General features: G+C 40.6%; 1 protein-coding gene across 4 annotated transcripts in view; it reads right to left on the bottom strand.

The window, feature by feature from the left end:
- The window catches only part of LOC124381290 (girdin-like), a 58,018-nt gene extending 47,329 nt beyond the window's left edge, over positions 1-10,689 (bottom strand). For all 4 annotated transcript variants that reach the window (XM_046842761.1, XM_046842758.1, XM_046842759.1 and 1 more), the window contains exons 1-3: positions 9,966-10,689; positions 9,775-9,875; positions 339-447 (exon numbers count right to left, since the gene is read on the bottom strand). In XM_046842761.1, the coding sequence (XP_046698717.1) occupies positions 339-447; positions 9,775-9,875; positions 9,966-10,037 (282 nt within the window). In that variant the 5' untranslated portion in view covers positions 10,038-10,689. The remainder of the gene's footprint in view (positions 1-338; positions 448-9,774; positions 9,876-9,965) is intronic.
- Between the last annotated feature and the right edge of the window lie 3,862 nt (positions 10,690-14,551).

The raw sequence follows: 14,551 nt of genomic DNA, 5'->3' as shown, positions 1-14,551 counted from the left end.
TCCTTTACAAACCTATACTATCCCAACCTATACTAACCTATTCTATCCTATCCAAACCTATACTAACCTATACTATCCTATCCTAACCTACCCCATTTTATCCTAACCTATACTAACCTATACTATCCCAAACTATACTATCCTAACCTATCCTGCTTTGGGACAATCACTGGTGTTGACATATAAAATAATTGAATTAAATATAAAAAAAATTAATAATAATAATAAACAGTAAATAAAACTAAATTCACTAATCGCCAGTGCAAATTCCCCGTCATAGCTTTAAAAAAAAGCCATATTTATTAAAAAAGATTTCTATGATAAAAGCAGCGACTTACCTGGTAGTATGTTTTGATGTGGCGTATGAGGATGGAGAGATTCTGAACACGTAATACTGCATCGTTGTTCACTTTCTTGTTCACTCTCTGGCTGGAGACTTTGGGATTTCTGCAGAACACAACAGAAACAATTAGATCCCATATGGAGTAGATAGAGGAGAGATTTCATGCCATGTCATCATCTGAGGCCATCTAGCTCCATAGCAGAAACTTTAGAAGTAGAGAGATAGAGAGAAGAGATATATAGTTACAATGGCCTGCTGTAGAGCTCGGACCATGAAGATAATTAGACCTCTGACCATGAAGATGGCATTAAATCTATCTAAGATCTTGGGTGGCCTGCTACAAATCTCTGACCACAACCCTAATGAACATCTTTAGGATGAATGGGAACGCTGACAAAAGTTTGTCATGTGACGTGGCATCATGTGACGTGACTCTTGAAAAACAAACATGCATCGACCGAGACGTGTGATATTTCCAGACACTAAACACAGTGAGTGTGTGTGTGTGTGTGTGTGTGTGTGTGTGTGTGTGTGTGTGTGGGAAGGAGATAATGATGGGGGTTGATCGTAGCGTAATAGAGAGACATCATGTGATGCGACAACAATCATCTTTTTACATCGTAGCTTTTTGTTTTCGATCAAATGTTTAATACTACTAATACTTAAAAAGAAGCACATGGCAACCTTGGTGTCGAGAAACATTTGTCCAAACAGTGAAGTTTTTTTTCTGTACAAAACGTCCAAAATCCTCTCAATGGCACGTGTTTAGTGTTTATGAGTAACATCAGCGTGGTGACCAGACCAAAACATCTCATGCGTCTGTCTCAGACTTGGCCTCGGCGTCACCCGGATCATAACCCTTCACTTCATGCACATCACACATTAACCCGTCTCGTGACAGAACCCTAATCTGGATTTATTTCGGTCTAAATCTGGTTATATATACGCTGCTTTGTATAATTTTACAGTAAGAAACGAATTTACTTCGACTGAGAGACGAGTCTGGTATGGCGGGAAAAAGAAGAATTCCCTCAAGATGTTCTACCATGTTGGCTCAATTATCACACCATTGCAGAATGAGTCTGAGCTGCGAAACACCCGAGTGGAAACAGATCAAAAAGTGAGGCTCTGGCAGTAAATACTGAAAGTGAAGGTCAGGATTTAATAAATACACTTTAAATTACTTTACTGAACAAAGACAATTCTACATCCAAATACAGAGAAACATTTCTTAAAGAAAGAGAAAAAGTGAGAGAAAGAATACAAAAGAAACTGACAGTACACAAGGAAAGAAAGAAAGCAAAAGTAGAAAGAAAGAAAAGTGAATGAAAGAAAGAAAGAAAGAAAGAAAGAAAGAAAGAAAGAAAGAAAGAAAGAAAGAAAGAAAGAAAGAAAGAAAACAAAAGACACTGACACTACACAAGGAAAGAAAGAAAGCAAAAGTAGAAAGAAAGAAAGAAAAGTGAGAGAAAGAAACAAAAGACACTGACAGTACACAAGGAAAGAAAGAAAGAAAGAAAGAAAGAAAGAAAGAAAACAAAAGACACTGACAGTACACAAGGAAAGAAAGAAAGCAAAAGTAGAAAGAAAGAAAAGTGAGAGAAAGAAAGAAAGAAAGAAAGAAAGAAAGAAAGAAAGAAAGAAAGAAAGAAAGAGAAAAGTGAGAGAAAGAAAACAAAAGACACTGACAGTACACAAAGAAAAGAAAGAAAGAAAGAAAGAAAGAAAGAAAGAAAGAAAGAAAGAAAGAAAGAAAGAAAGAAAGAAAGAAAGAAAGAAAGAAAGAAGTTAGGAACCTGGGGCAGAGTGCAGAGTCAGACAAGATACAATCTCCATCAAGCATAGAGGCTTAAGGGCCTTACTCAAGGGCCCAAAGAGTATTACCTTGGCGATACCAGGGCCTGAACCCTGGACCTTTCCGAATAGTAACCCAGAGCCTTATTTACCACTGAGGTCCCAAACTGTCTAAATCAGGATTGTGAAAAAGACACACAACAAAAAGACCCCAATAAAAAGTGAACTAATAGATGGAACTCAGTTACTTTGGTTGTTGAAGAAAGAAGAAGTGACTTTCACACAACAACTCTACAGTATTTCCAAACACAGAAATATGGACTTGATGATGAGAAAAAACAGAAAGGCTACTCATAGTTTTAGTTTTTCCACAATGTGTGGACCCTTAAGAGTACAACCGCAAAACACCACGTCAGGATCTTCTCACGTCACACAAGAACTGGAACATCCACCATCACCTTCAATGAAGTTTAAACATGATCAGTAACCCCAGTCCCCCTTCTGTGCCACATGCATGAACCTTGACACACTTTCTTGTCTCACCCTTAGGGGTTTCTCACACACACACACACACACACACACACACACACACACACACACACAATGGTTAACTCGCCCATTCAACTGTGTCACTCACACGATCATGTGACTGGGAAACTACACGTCATCAGACGTCCGAGTCGTAAATGAACACAAAAAGCTAGAAAGGTAATCAACACACACACACACACACACACCGCCCCTCTGTCTTACAAATTAAAGGACAAGGTCTTTTTTTATGCAGTGTGAATGCAGCATCTATCACGTGACCTCTGATCACAGGAGGGCATTCAGGCGGCCCTGATGAGTTTAACCCCCGTAATTAAACCCAGCAGTGGGAACAGTAATCCTGGTTAAACACTCATCATTCAGGTCCATCATTTTCACCTCAGCAAAACCAAGACACACACATTCCTGTGATTCCTTCACCCTCGCTAGCAAGCAGCGAGAGGAAACACCAGGTCACGCAGAGGACGATGCCCAGGCACCCGAGTAACCTCCATCTGACAGTCTGAATAGGTTTCATCATGTACCCCAGGGCCGATAATCCCATTGGTCAGCCTTCGAGGACGACACACACACACGTCGGACCAATCAGAAATACAAGCGTTGAGTAATAACACAAACCCACACAGCCATGATGTTTATTCTCCTCTTGCGTTTGGGAGATTTTTATTGTTTTTTTTGTTAAAGAATTCACAACTTCCTTTCCAAAAACAACAATTTGTTCCTTTCAATACCCAAATCAGACAGGGTTTTCTTTTCTTTTTTGGTGTTTCTGTTTCCATATCAAAGCAATGTTCCCAGGGTCAGGCATGATACAGTGCACAAGGAGCACGGAGAAGCTTGAGGGCCTTGCTCAAGGGCCCAACAGAGGCAGCTTGGCGATACTGGGGCTTGAACCCCCAACCTTTTGATTGTGTTAAATTCGCTCTGATTTCTACTCTTTTACCAGAAATTCCTGAAATACCTAAATTAGCACTTTCCAAGTTTGTAGAATTCGAGTTATATTTATATTAAGTTTGTAATCTTGCGTACCAGTGTAGATTTATTCATTACTAGAGATTTAAAGCACTTTTGTACGTCGCTCTGGATAAGGGCATCTGCTAAATGCCGCAAATTTAAATGTAAATGTACCAGACTAACCAATAGGTATTAAAAAAAAGGCATTGAAATTTAAACATCACTCTTTTTATTGGTAAACAAGAGTGAAATTCTTTCTTTGGTGGGGTCAGCCATGATACAGCACCTCTAGAGCACAGAGGGTTAAGGGCCTTGCTCAAGGGCCCCAACAGTGGCAGCCTAAAAATACCAGGGCTCAAACCCCTGACCTTCTAATGCGCAATCCAAAGCCCTAACCACTGAGGTCTCACTTCCCCAAATATTGTCCAATTCAAGACTACAGGATCTTAATGCATTTATTTGTTTGTTTTTACAGTTAAGTTTTTATTTATGACCTACATTTATCTCATTCATACAACTGAGCAGCTACAAGGTTTAGAGCCTTGCTCAGGAACCCCTAGAGGTGGCAGGATGGTATGACCGGGTTTTGAACTCACAACCTTTGCCTCCGAAGCCGCATGCCTTAATGCCTCAACTTTATAATCTCTGATGTCTTGAACAGTTGTGTGTTGTCTGGCTTTCTTTTCTTTTGAGGAAAAAATCTGAACTGGATTAAAAATCAGCCTGCACTGCAATACTACATACACTGGATGGGCCACCTGACATTTCCAGCCATATGTGGTTTCTCCTCAAACTGTTACCACAAAGTTGTAGACACAGTTTTTTTGGATGCCAGAACATGATATTCACCCTTTCATTGAACTTCAACACCCAAACCTGTACATGGGTTGGAAGATCTCCTGCTATAGAGCCCTACTGAACACCTACTGAATTGGAACAGCGCCCCCAGGCCTCCTCACATCACCAACACCCGTAACTGACTTTACTAAATGACTGAATGAGCACAAATCTCCACAGAAATCAAATGAAAAATCTTCCTGGAGATTTTAAGGAGTGAATGGAGACTCAATGTGGAATAAGATATTCAAAAAGAAGCAGGATTACGCTCAGGTGTCGACAAACACGAGGCCATAATAACCTTAAATGCCCTTAATCAGCTGAAAAACGATCATTCTGGAAATCTCTGTTCTTCTTACATGATTTGGTTTATTGTAGACCAGGATATGTGTAAGTAAGTAGACAGACAGGCAGACAGACAGGCAGACAGACACAGACAAGCAGACAGACAGACAGACAGACAGACAGGCAGGCAGACAGACAGGCAGACAGACAGGCAGACAGACACAGACAAGCAGACAGACAGACAGACAGACACAGACAAGCAGACAGACAGACAGACAGACAGACAGACAGGCAGACAGACAGGCAGACAGACACAGACAAGCAGACAGACAGACAGACAGACACAGACAAGCAGACAGACAGGCAGACAGACAGGCAGACAATCTAAAGCATAATAGTACTTTTTTTATGAACGTTTTTCCACACAGGAATCACAGGCGCTCATTTCCACTTGGAAGATAAGAGCAAAAAAAAAAAAAAAAACCTTAAGGGTTTGAATGAAGGGGGGATGGAATCTTTGACATCATCTTCACCTTCGTCTCAAACCTGCTCTCGGTTGCCTGAAGGTAAAAAATTCAGACAAGCCGAGGCTCAGATCGGACGACGGAGGAAACAAAGGAGGAAACGAGGCTTTGCCGTGCATCGAGAGGAAGCAAGCAAGACGCGAGAAGTGTGAGTGTGTGTGTGTGTGTGCGTGTGTGTGTGTGTTAATGTTGGTTTATCCCATTATCACCCATCAAAGAAAGCAGCATGGGGTGAGAACTGATAAACAAAAAGAAAGGAGGGCCGATTGGGGATTCGCTGTAATAAAAGCGCTGGTGTAAAATCTCAATGCTAAGTCACAATGCTAACAGCGCTACAGCTTGTGTGGTAATGGCTATGTTGGGGATGATAGTTTAAGGAGATAAGAAGATAAACGTGGGTTCAGGTGCTGTGGACCTGTGCAGGAGTGTGTCTGCGGTTCACCTTCACCATCTGTTTCACATACGCTAAAACCGTTAGCTAATCCTGGAGGCTTCTTTTCTCAGACCAAGAAATAAGTCTGCTGCGGGGCTCCAGGAAAAAAGGAGGAGACTGAGAGTGTTTAACATGTGTGTTTGTGTGTGTTTGTGTGTGTGTGTGTGTGCGTGTGTGTGTGTGCGTGTGTGTGTGCGTGTGTGTGTGTTTGCATGAGCTAAAGCAGGAGGCATGACCATATGACCACAAACAAAAGACAAAAGGAAATGTTTTTGGGAAGAAGCTTCTGAAATATGCTGTATAAGCAAAAGTATTGGGACACCCGACTATTCCAGCTCACAAGGAACGGAAGACATGAAAAAGAAAGAAAGATAGAGAGAGAGAAAGAGCGAGAGAAAGAGAAAAAGGGAGACAGAGGGAGAGCAAGAGAGAGGGAAAGAAAGAGAAGAGTGGAAGTTATTATAAGAGCAAGCGGTGACTCCATAAACTGTGAAGAACATATTTGATGTTATGGTTCTCTCTCTCTCTTTCTCCCCCCCCCTCTCTCTCAGCAGATGTACTTCCTGCTATTGTTCCTGACCGCGTTCCCCAAATCATCATCACACACTGTGGAGAAGCAGCAGGACGTTAACAGACTCTGGGCTCGGGGCCGAAACGTGACAGAACTCTGAGTTGCTGAGACGAATGTGGAGCTCAAATCCTCCTGCAGCAGTTCCTCCAGATCACGAGCCTGAGCACCAACACGCCAATAAAAGCCCTTTTCCAGAGTGGGTATTGATCACTAGCCGTAATGTTCCTCAGCGTTTCAGCGCCTGACTGCGACGCTCTCAGACTCTCATCTAAACTCCTCTGCTCTTCTCCACTGGGGAGGAACAGAACGCTGCCTCGACTCTAGACGTGATGACCAGAACATTTCCTCTCCACTCAAAACAACTGATCGATTTTATCACACGACCTTCAGGAGCGTCCAGTTAACTCGCTTAACAAAGAGCCGCTTCACTTCCCTCAGAGAGACAATGTGCCTTCTGTCCGAGCGCCACGCTGTGAGGACGAGCGCCAACAGCTGCCCAAAGCGAGGAGCCTCGTCCAGGACCAACGTCCCGCCCACAGCACACCACACACACCACAGGAGCATCCCAGAAACTTCCAACTGCTCCAAATAGAAGCTACGGTTTTGGAGACGTCTTTTAATTATAATAATAATAATAATAATTAGTTACATGTGCAATAACTTTTACTGTAGTCTGACTTTTCTGTCGTCTGTTTTCACTGCGACACAATTTATAAAGAAGATACATGAAGAAATTGTAAATAAATATTCGTTTTTATTTTACTTTAATCTTTTACTGAAGCCACCAAATAATTTCCCACTGGGAACAATAACGTCTTCTGACTGACTGAGGATTTGAGTCGCATCAAGGTTTTTTCCTCCTTTTTTCTTCCCCATTTATTCAGAATTTCATTTTCTTTTTTCCATTTTCTTTTTAACAAATGCACAGTAGATTCAGTTATAAACAGGGTTTATAACGTTTTCATTAGGATGGTGATGTAACTTCTATCTTAATCCACATCCTGATTTTCATGATCTGAGGATCAGATACTGAAGAACATCAAAGAATAATGTTCAGGTTTTAGGAAAAAAAAGGTTGCTGAAAAAAACACAGCGAAGCAAAAAGTAAAAGAAAAAGGGCCTTAAAACGAACATATACGTTTCCACTAAATGTCAAATTAATTTTATATCTTGTGCCCCGTAATGTTTGTCGTAGTTCCACTTTAACCATTAATAAAAACACCGAATTTCATTGTATAGTGAAAGTCATCAGTACATTTAATGTGTGTGTGTGTGTGTGTGTGTGTGTGTGTGTGTGTGTGTGTGTGTGTGTGTGTGTGTTTGAGAGAGAAAAACAGTACTGACAGTACACAATGAAAAAAGGAAAGCAAAAGATAGAAAGAAAGAAAGAAAGAGAAAGAAAGAAAGAAAGAAAGAGAAAGAAAGAAAAGGAGAAAGAAAGAAAGAAAGAAAAGAAAGAAAGAAAGAAAGAAAGAAAAGGAGAAAGAAAGAAAGAAAGAGGAGAAAGAAAGAGGAGGAGGAGGAGAAAGAAAGAGGAGGAGGAGGAAAGAGGAGGAGGAAAGAAAGAAAGGAGGAGGAGGAGGAGGAGGAGGAGAAAGAAAGAAAGAGGAGGAGGAGGAGGAGGAGGAGGAGGAGGAGGAGGAGGAGGAGGAGAAAGAAAGAAAGAAAAGGAGAAAGAAAGAGAAAGAAAGAGGAGGAGGAGGAGGAGAAAGAAAGAGGAGGAGGAAAGAAAGAAAGGAGGAGGAGGAGGAGGAGGAGGAGGAGAAAGAAAGAAAGAGGAGGAGGAGAAAGAAAGAAAGAAAGAAAGAAAGAGGAGGAGGAGGAAGGAGGAGGAGGAGGAGAAAGAAAGAGGAGAAAGAAAGAGGAGGAGGAGGAGAAAGAAAGAAAGAGGAAGAAAGAAAGAAAGAAAGAAAGAAAGAAAGAAAGAAAGAAAGAAAGAAAGAAAGAAAGAAAGAAAGAAAGAAAGAAAGAAAGAAAGAAAGAAAGAAGAAAGAAAGAAAGAAAGAAAGAAAGAAAGAAAGAAAGAAAAAAGAAAGAAAGAAAGAAAGAAAGAAAGAAAGAAAGAAAGAAAGAAAGAAAGAAAGAAAGAAAGAAGAAAGAAAGAAAGAAAGAAAGAAAGAAAGAAAGAGAAAGAAAGAAAGAAAGAAAGAAAGAAAGAAAGAAAGAAAGAAAGAAAGAAAGAAAGAAAGAAAGTAACTGTAGTCTAGAGTTGGTGGAAATGAAATCTAAAGTTTTGTGTTTTATGAAAAATTAAACCTAAAAACAACGAATTCCAGGAAACTAATATCAGGGTCAAGTGAATTTCTGGTTGCTCCACAGTCTGGGGTCTCGCACTGCTGTTGGTTTGCAGAAGAAACTTCAAAGCCGCAAAACAAACATGAAAGTGTCGTAATAAAAAATAGAATTTAAAATAAACGACTGAAATGCAGAAACAGTCAGAATCTTTCCAACATCTGCAACGAGCTCAAACTTCAACCAGAAACAAAACGTAAAGAACCTGAAGGAACGTCAAACCACAGACTCCATGAGATCTGGGCTGAAGATCATCTGGACACTTTGCTTGCTTGCTGTGGAAGATTCTAGTTCAGTGTCTCACTCGTACGCAGAACATAAATGATGTCCTCCTAGTGTGAATGTGGCGTCTACGTACATTCAAAGCTCCTTAAAAGATCAACCAGAAGGTGAGAAGGTGAGATTTAAAAGGCCACGCTTTCTTGTGAAGACATTCGAAACTATGAGGAAAATCTCTTTTGTAAGGTCACACTTTGTGAAGACCTTCAGGTTAGGAGGCCAGACATGCGCTCGGCTTGTATGATTCGTGACCATCATTAAGAACTCAACACGATTTCCTGACAGTTTCCTCCCCAAGCTCTTTGAAAACCTTCTCAGGCGGGGAGCACAATATCTTTCCAAAGCATGGCATTCTTGAAGCATGATGGTGAGAAGATCTGGTGATTAGAGCATGCGCTCGATTTGGGCGACATTTAGACCTCACAGAGAGATTTCCTCGACATTTCCTCCCCAAGCCGTTTGGAAACCTTCTCAGGAGGTTCACACGAAGTCTTCAAAAAGCATGGCATTCTTGAAGCACACCTTCTGAAGGTCTGAAGACCAAACCATGTGGCTCAGGTTATTAAATTCGTGATCAGCATTCTGACCTCCAGAAGCTATTTGGAAACCTTTTTAGGAGGATACGTTCATGCTCAATGTCTGCCATGAAAGCGTGGCATTCTTAAAAGCACACCCACACCGTCTCACCTTCAGATGAGAAGGTCTGAAGACCAGACGCGTGCTCGATGTGTGTGCATGATCGTTCGGACCTCACAAAGAGAAGTAAAGGAACCTACATCGCCCGGGATGTAATTTACGACTCGTCTATTGATGGATTCTCATCCAATGCTTTTCTGAGCTTTTGAGATGATGCTTCAAGATATGAGATCGGGTGCGGAATAAACCCAGACGAGATACAATAAAAAAGACTCACATCATCAACATGACCTCGTTAAGGTAGGACCCATCCACTAACTCCATGTAGAGAGAAAGGCTGCTCCGGTCGCTCGGGCTCGGCTGGAGAACCGTCTGGACCTACAATAGAACCAGACATTGTTTTTTTTTTACACAAATACATGCATGTATTAAAAAAAAAATCCATATCTAGAAAAAGGTTGATCTTACCCATGCCACCAGAGGAGTGAGCAAAAATTGCTCCAGCTGTGGTGTGAACACCTCACTGTCCATGATCTCCATGAATAATAATAATAATAATAATAATAATAATAATAATAATGTGATGGAAAAAGGTTTTTTTATGGACTCAAAATAAATATAAAAAAGGATCAAATGAACCGAATCATTTTTCTTCTGAATGAAGCCTTTCCCATAAATAAACCGCAAATCAGAGCCGCAGATCTTCTTGATGAGGTTCCAGGGCGCATATTGTGAGAAAGGAATGAGAAAAGAAGGAGAAAATCAGAGTTTCTTTGTTTCTTCTCTTTGTCTAAATATTGTATGATAGATGTATCATGTCCTGGGTTTTGCCCGAGAGCCGATTGAGGAGCACACAAAAGCCTCTGAAGGTCCTTAGAAGAATGCAATAGATCCAGCAGCAACCATTGAGATATATATATATATATATATATAAGAAGAAACCAATCAAATCCAAAAAAATCCACCAGGTGAAATAGAAAATCACCGATCTCGTGGTTCTCCAGTGATCTCCTGAGTTCCACCAAGACGTTTCTAAAATCATGGAAAAAGAAAAATATTTAATGAGTATCCCAGGAATGTGGATTCGGGCAGCGCTGGTTTCCTGCCTGCGTTTCCATGATGCCGCTCCTCAAAAAGGACCCACACACTCATACTCACTCTCTCAACACACACACACTCACACACACTAACACACTCAACACACTGCAGTGTGCAAGGGGAGACCGGGAGAAACCACGCCCACCCACCACATAGACGCTCCACCGAAACCACGCCCCGTTACTCACATAAGCTCCGCCTCTGCAGCAACGTTGTAGCCGTTTGGCCCCGCCCACTCCTGCACACACCAAACACCTCCCTTTGGGTTTATATCTTAAAACACGTGTTTATAAACTTCAAAACTATACACACTTTATTCTTTTTACTGCTACATAGAAATAAAACTCCATCAGATACATATCAACAAATATATATTTAATTTACATTCAAAAATACTGAAAAACAAACAAACTCAAACACACATCTGGACACACATCTGGACAGATACTTTGGCGTTCTCTTGTAAAACTTGCCAAAATTATTCCACACTAAAGACTTCTTTACCATCCAGTTTATCAGTCCATCCATCCATCCCTCCATCATCCATCCATCCATCTATCCATCATCCATCCATCCATCTATCCATCCATCTATCCATCATCCATCCATCCATCCATCCATCCATCATCCATCCATCCATCTATCCATCATCCATCCATCCATCTATCCATCCATCTATCCATTATCCATCCATCCATCCATCCATCCATCCATCCATCCATCTATCCATCCATTATTCATCCATCCACCATCCTCCATCCATTCATCCATTATCCATCCATCCATCCATCCATCCATCTATCCATCCATCTATCCATCCATCTATCCATCCTCTATCCATCCATCATCCATCCATCCATCTATCCATCATCCATCCATCTATCCATCCATCTATCCATCCATCTATCCATCATCCATCCATCCATCTATCCATCCATCCATCCATCCATCCATCCATCCATCCATCCATTATCCATCATCCATCCATCCATCCATCCATCCATCCATCCATCCATCCATCCTCTATCCATCCATTATTCATCCATCCACCATCCTCCATCCATTCATCCATACAGTTTATCCATCCATCCTTTATCCATTCATCCATTATCCATCCATCCATCCATCCATCCATCCATCCATCCAAACCTTGAATGGAACCTATCTATTATTTAAACAGACAGCTGTTTCACAACTCAATAAATCAACTTATTTATTATAATTATAATAATAATAATAATAATAATATACTAATAATATATACCTTTAAAAATATAATAATATAATAACTTAATATTTAAATGTGTACTGTATTAATATTTGTGATCCTCAGAAGCCACATTGGCGCCATTCCTTTGATTTTCATATCATCATGTAGGCCTTGGGTTCTTCCTTTTTTTTTTTTTATTACACTGATTGTGTAGCCATTATTTAGGAATTGATGCAGTAGACACACCCTTTTTCTGCTAGTAATGCTCTTGACCTGGTGATCACTGACCCCTAGTGGTGAGGGGACATATTGCATATTTAAAAATATATTTTTAAAGCTATAATAATAATAATAATAATAATAATAATAATATTGAGATCGTCATATTTGAGGTTGCATATGGAAAAATGTAAAGTCCATACACTGTGTATAGTCCAAGGAATACTGATCTGATCTCTTCTGGCCCACAGGACGAGAAAAAATTGGAAAATTTAATATTGATATTTAATAATATTAAAAAAATGTATTTAAATATTATATTAAATATATTTAATATTTATTTAATATTTAAATAAAATATTATGGGAAAATACGAGGGACCATGTGGATTTATTCAGGCATTACAGCAGGACATTAAGATGATGTTTTGGATAGTAACCCTTCACGGTTGACAAAGACAAAAAGACAAATATCTCCATCAGGCGTAAAATCGATCCCGGCCCGTCCTGCATGATACGACACATGCGATTAATGCCAAGCCTATGAAACACAGAGCTGCAGAAACAGCCTTCGTCCACAATTTCCATGGGGAATCCAGTGTTGCCATGCCAACAATAGACCGCCCGTTGCCCAGAGCATCCGTGAGCGACGGCAGCAACATCAGCACACCCTTACATCCTCTTCACTCTTCTTCATGAACACATCTCATCCACATCTGCCTGGTTTTTACTCATCATTACAGCCTTAGTGTGGGCACATGGAGGTGATGAAATGAAGGTTGTAGGGATTTAGATTGTGACAGAATTCCATGTTCTTGGGTGTGGATTCAAGCACAAGCTTCAAATACTGGTGTTCAATGCAATACTGCATCATGCTACTATCACACTGTGGACTATAGTTATAAAGTACTATATAATAGCAACTTGGATTCTCTACTCTCTTCTTCTTCCAGACTCTGGGACCTTGATTTCCAACGCATCAGTTGTAGCCCGTGGATACATGGTGGCTCTTGAAGCACTGACTCCAGCTGCAGTCTACTCTTTGTGAATCTAAAAAAATTCTTGAAGGAGCTTCGTTTCATATTTTTCCACCACATTATTTTCCTCCCATTAATGTGCTTGGATACAGCAGTCTGTGAACAGCAGCTTCTTTAGCGACGACCTTTTGTCTCACCCTCCATGTGCAGGGTGTCAATCATTGTGACGAGGTGAGATTGAGATGGTTTGGACATGTTCAGAGGAGGGACATGGGGTATATCAGTAGAGGAATGCTGAGGATGGAGCCACCAGGAAAGAGGAAAAGAGGAAGACCAAGGAGGAGGTTTATGGATGTGGTGAGGGAAGACATGCAGGTAGTTGGTTTGAAAAAGACAGATGTAGAGGACAGAGGGGGTATGGAGACGGTCACCTCCCCAGGTTCCTTCTCCCCAATCACTCAGTTTGGCAGGGCGACTCTGCTCTAAGAAGAGTGCTGGTGGTTCCAAACCTCTTCCATTTATAAATGATGGAGGCCACTGTACATGGCTCGGTTTGTGCTCTGATGCACTGTGGGACCTCATACAGGCAGATGTGCTCTTTTCCAAATCATAGCCATGAATTTACCACAGGTGGACTCCAATCATGTTGTGGAAACATCTCAAGGATGATCAGTGGATGCACCTGAGATAAATTTTGAGAGTCATTAGCAACGACTGTGATTACGTGATTTTTAATAGTTTATTTTTAATAAATTCGTAAGATTTCACTTCTCAGCTCCTTCCTGTTGTCATTATGGGGTTTTGTTTGTAGAATTTGGAACAAAATAATGAATTTAATCCATTTTAGAATAAGGCTGTGACATAAAACATGGAAAAGAAAATGAAAAGAATGTGGATGAACTGTGTGTATATAAATATATACACATGCAAATGCGTTTTCCTTATGTCAAATCTTGCATAACGTCCATTTGCAACCCTTCCCCCATTGTTCAAAACATTCCACAAAATCATCGATTACTGGCACTGCCCCCGGTGGCCGTCAACTGTAAGTGGCGTCACTTCCCAATACAAATCACGCCCAATAATATACGACGGCTTTCAGTGAAACGCATCGGAAACACAAATGTAAAAGGAATTGCGATTGGCAGGTTACACACGTGACTCAAAGAAAAACGCAACTGCAAATACATTACGCGAGTCCTTTCGAAATATTGTACCGCCATAAATCCTATTATAGTGTATAACATACATACAGAAATCCTATATCCTATAAATAGTATTGTATTAAATGTGATATGCTGTACTGAATAATGCTCCATAACACACTGTTCACTTGTACCATATATTCTACAATTGCATACTAGTATACGTAATTAATACCATCACATCTCATCTCCTGCATGCTGCTAAAACACAGAACAGGTATTTTATTTTCTGCAAAGCTGTGTAGGAGACGGAAAGATCGGAATACAGTCGCCTTTAACCCAAACAACTCCTTTTTTTATGGTTTTGGAAAGACAGGTGTCGGGGTAGGAAGATCGACCAAACGAA

Source organism: Silurus meridionalis, chromosome 28 (assembly GCF_014805685.1).
Source record: "Silurus meridionalis isolate SWU-2019-XX chromosome 28, ASM1480568v1, whole genome shotgun sequence".
In the NCBI taxonomy this organism is placed as follows: Eukaryota; Metazoa; Chordata; class Actinopteri; order Siluriformes; family Siluridae; genus Silurus; species Silurus meridionalis.
Note: the sequence above shows the minus strand (reverse complement) of the source record. Positions and strands in the feature narration are given on the sequence as shown.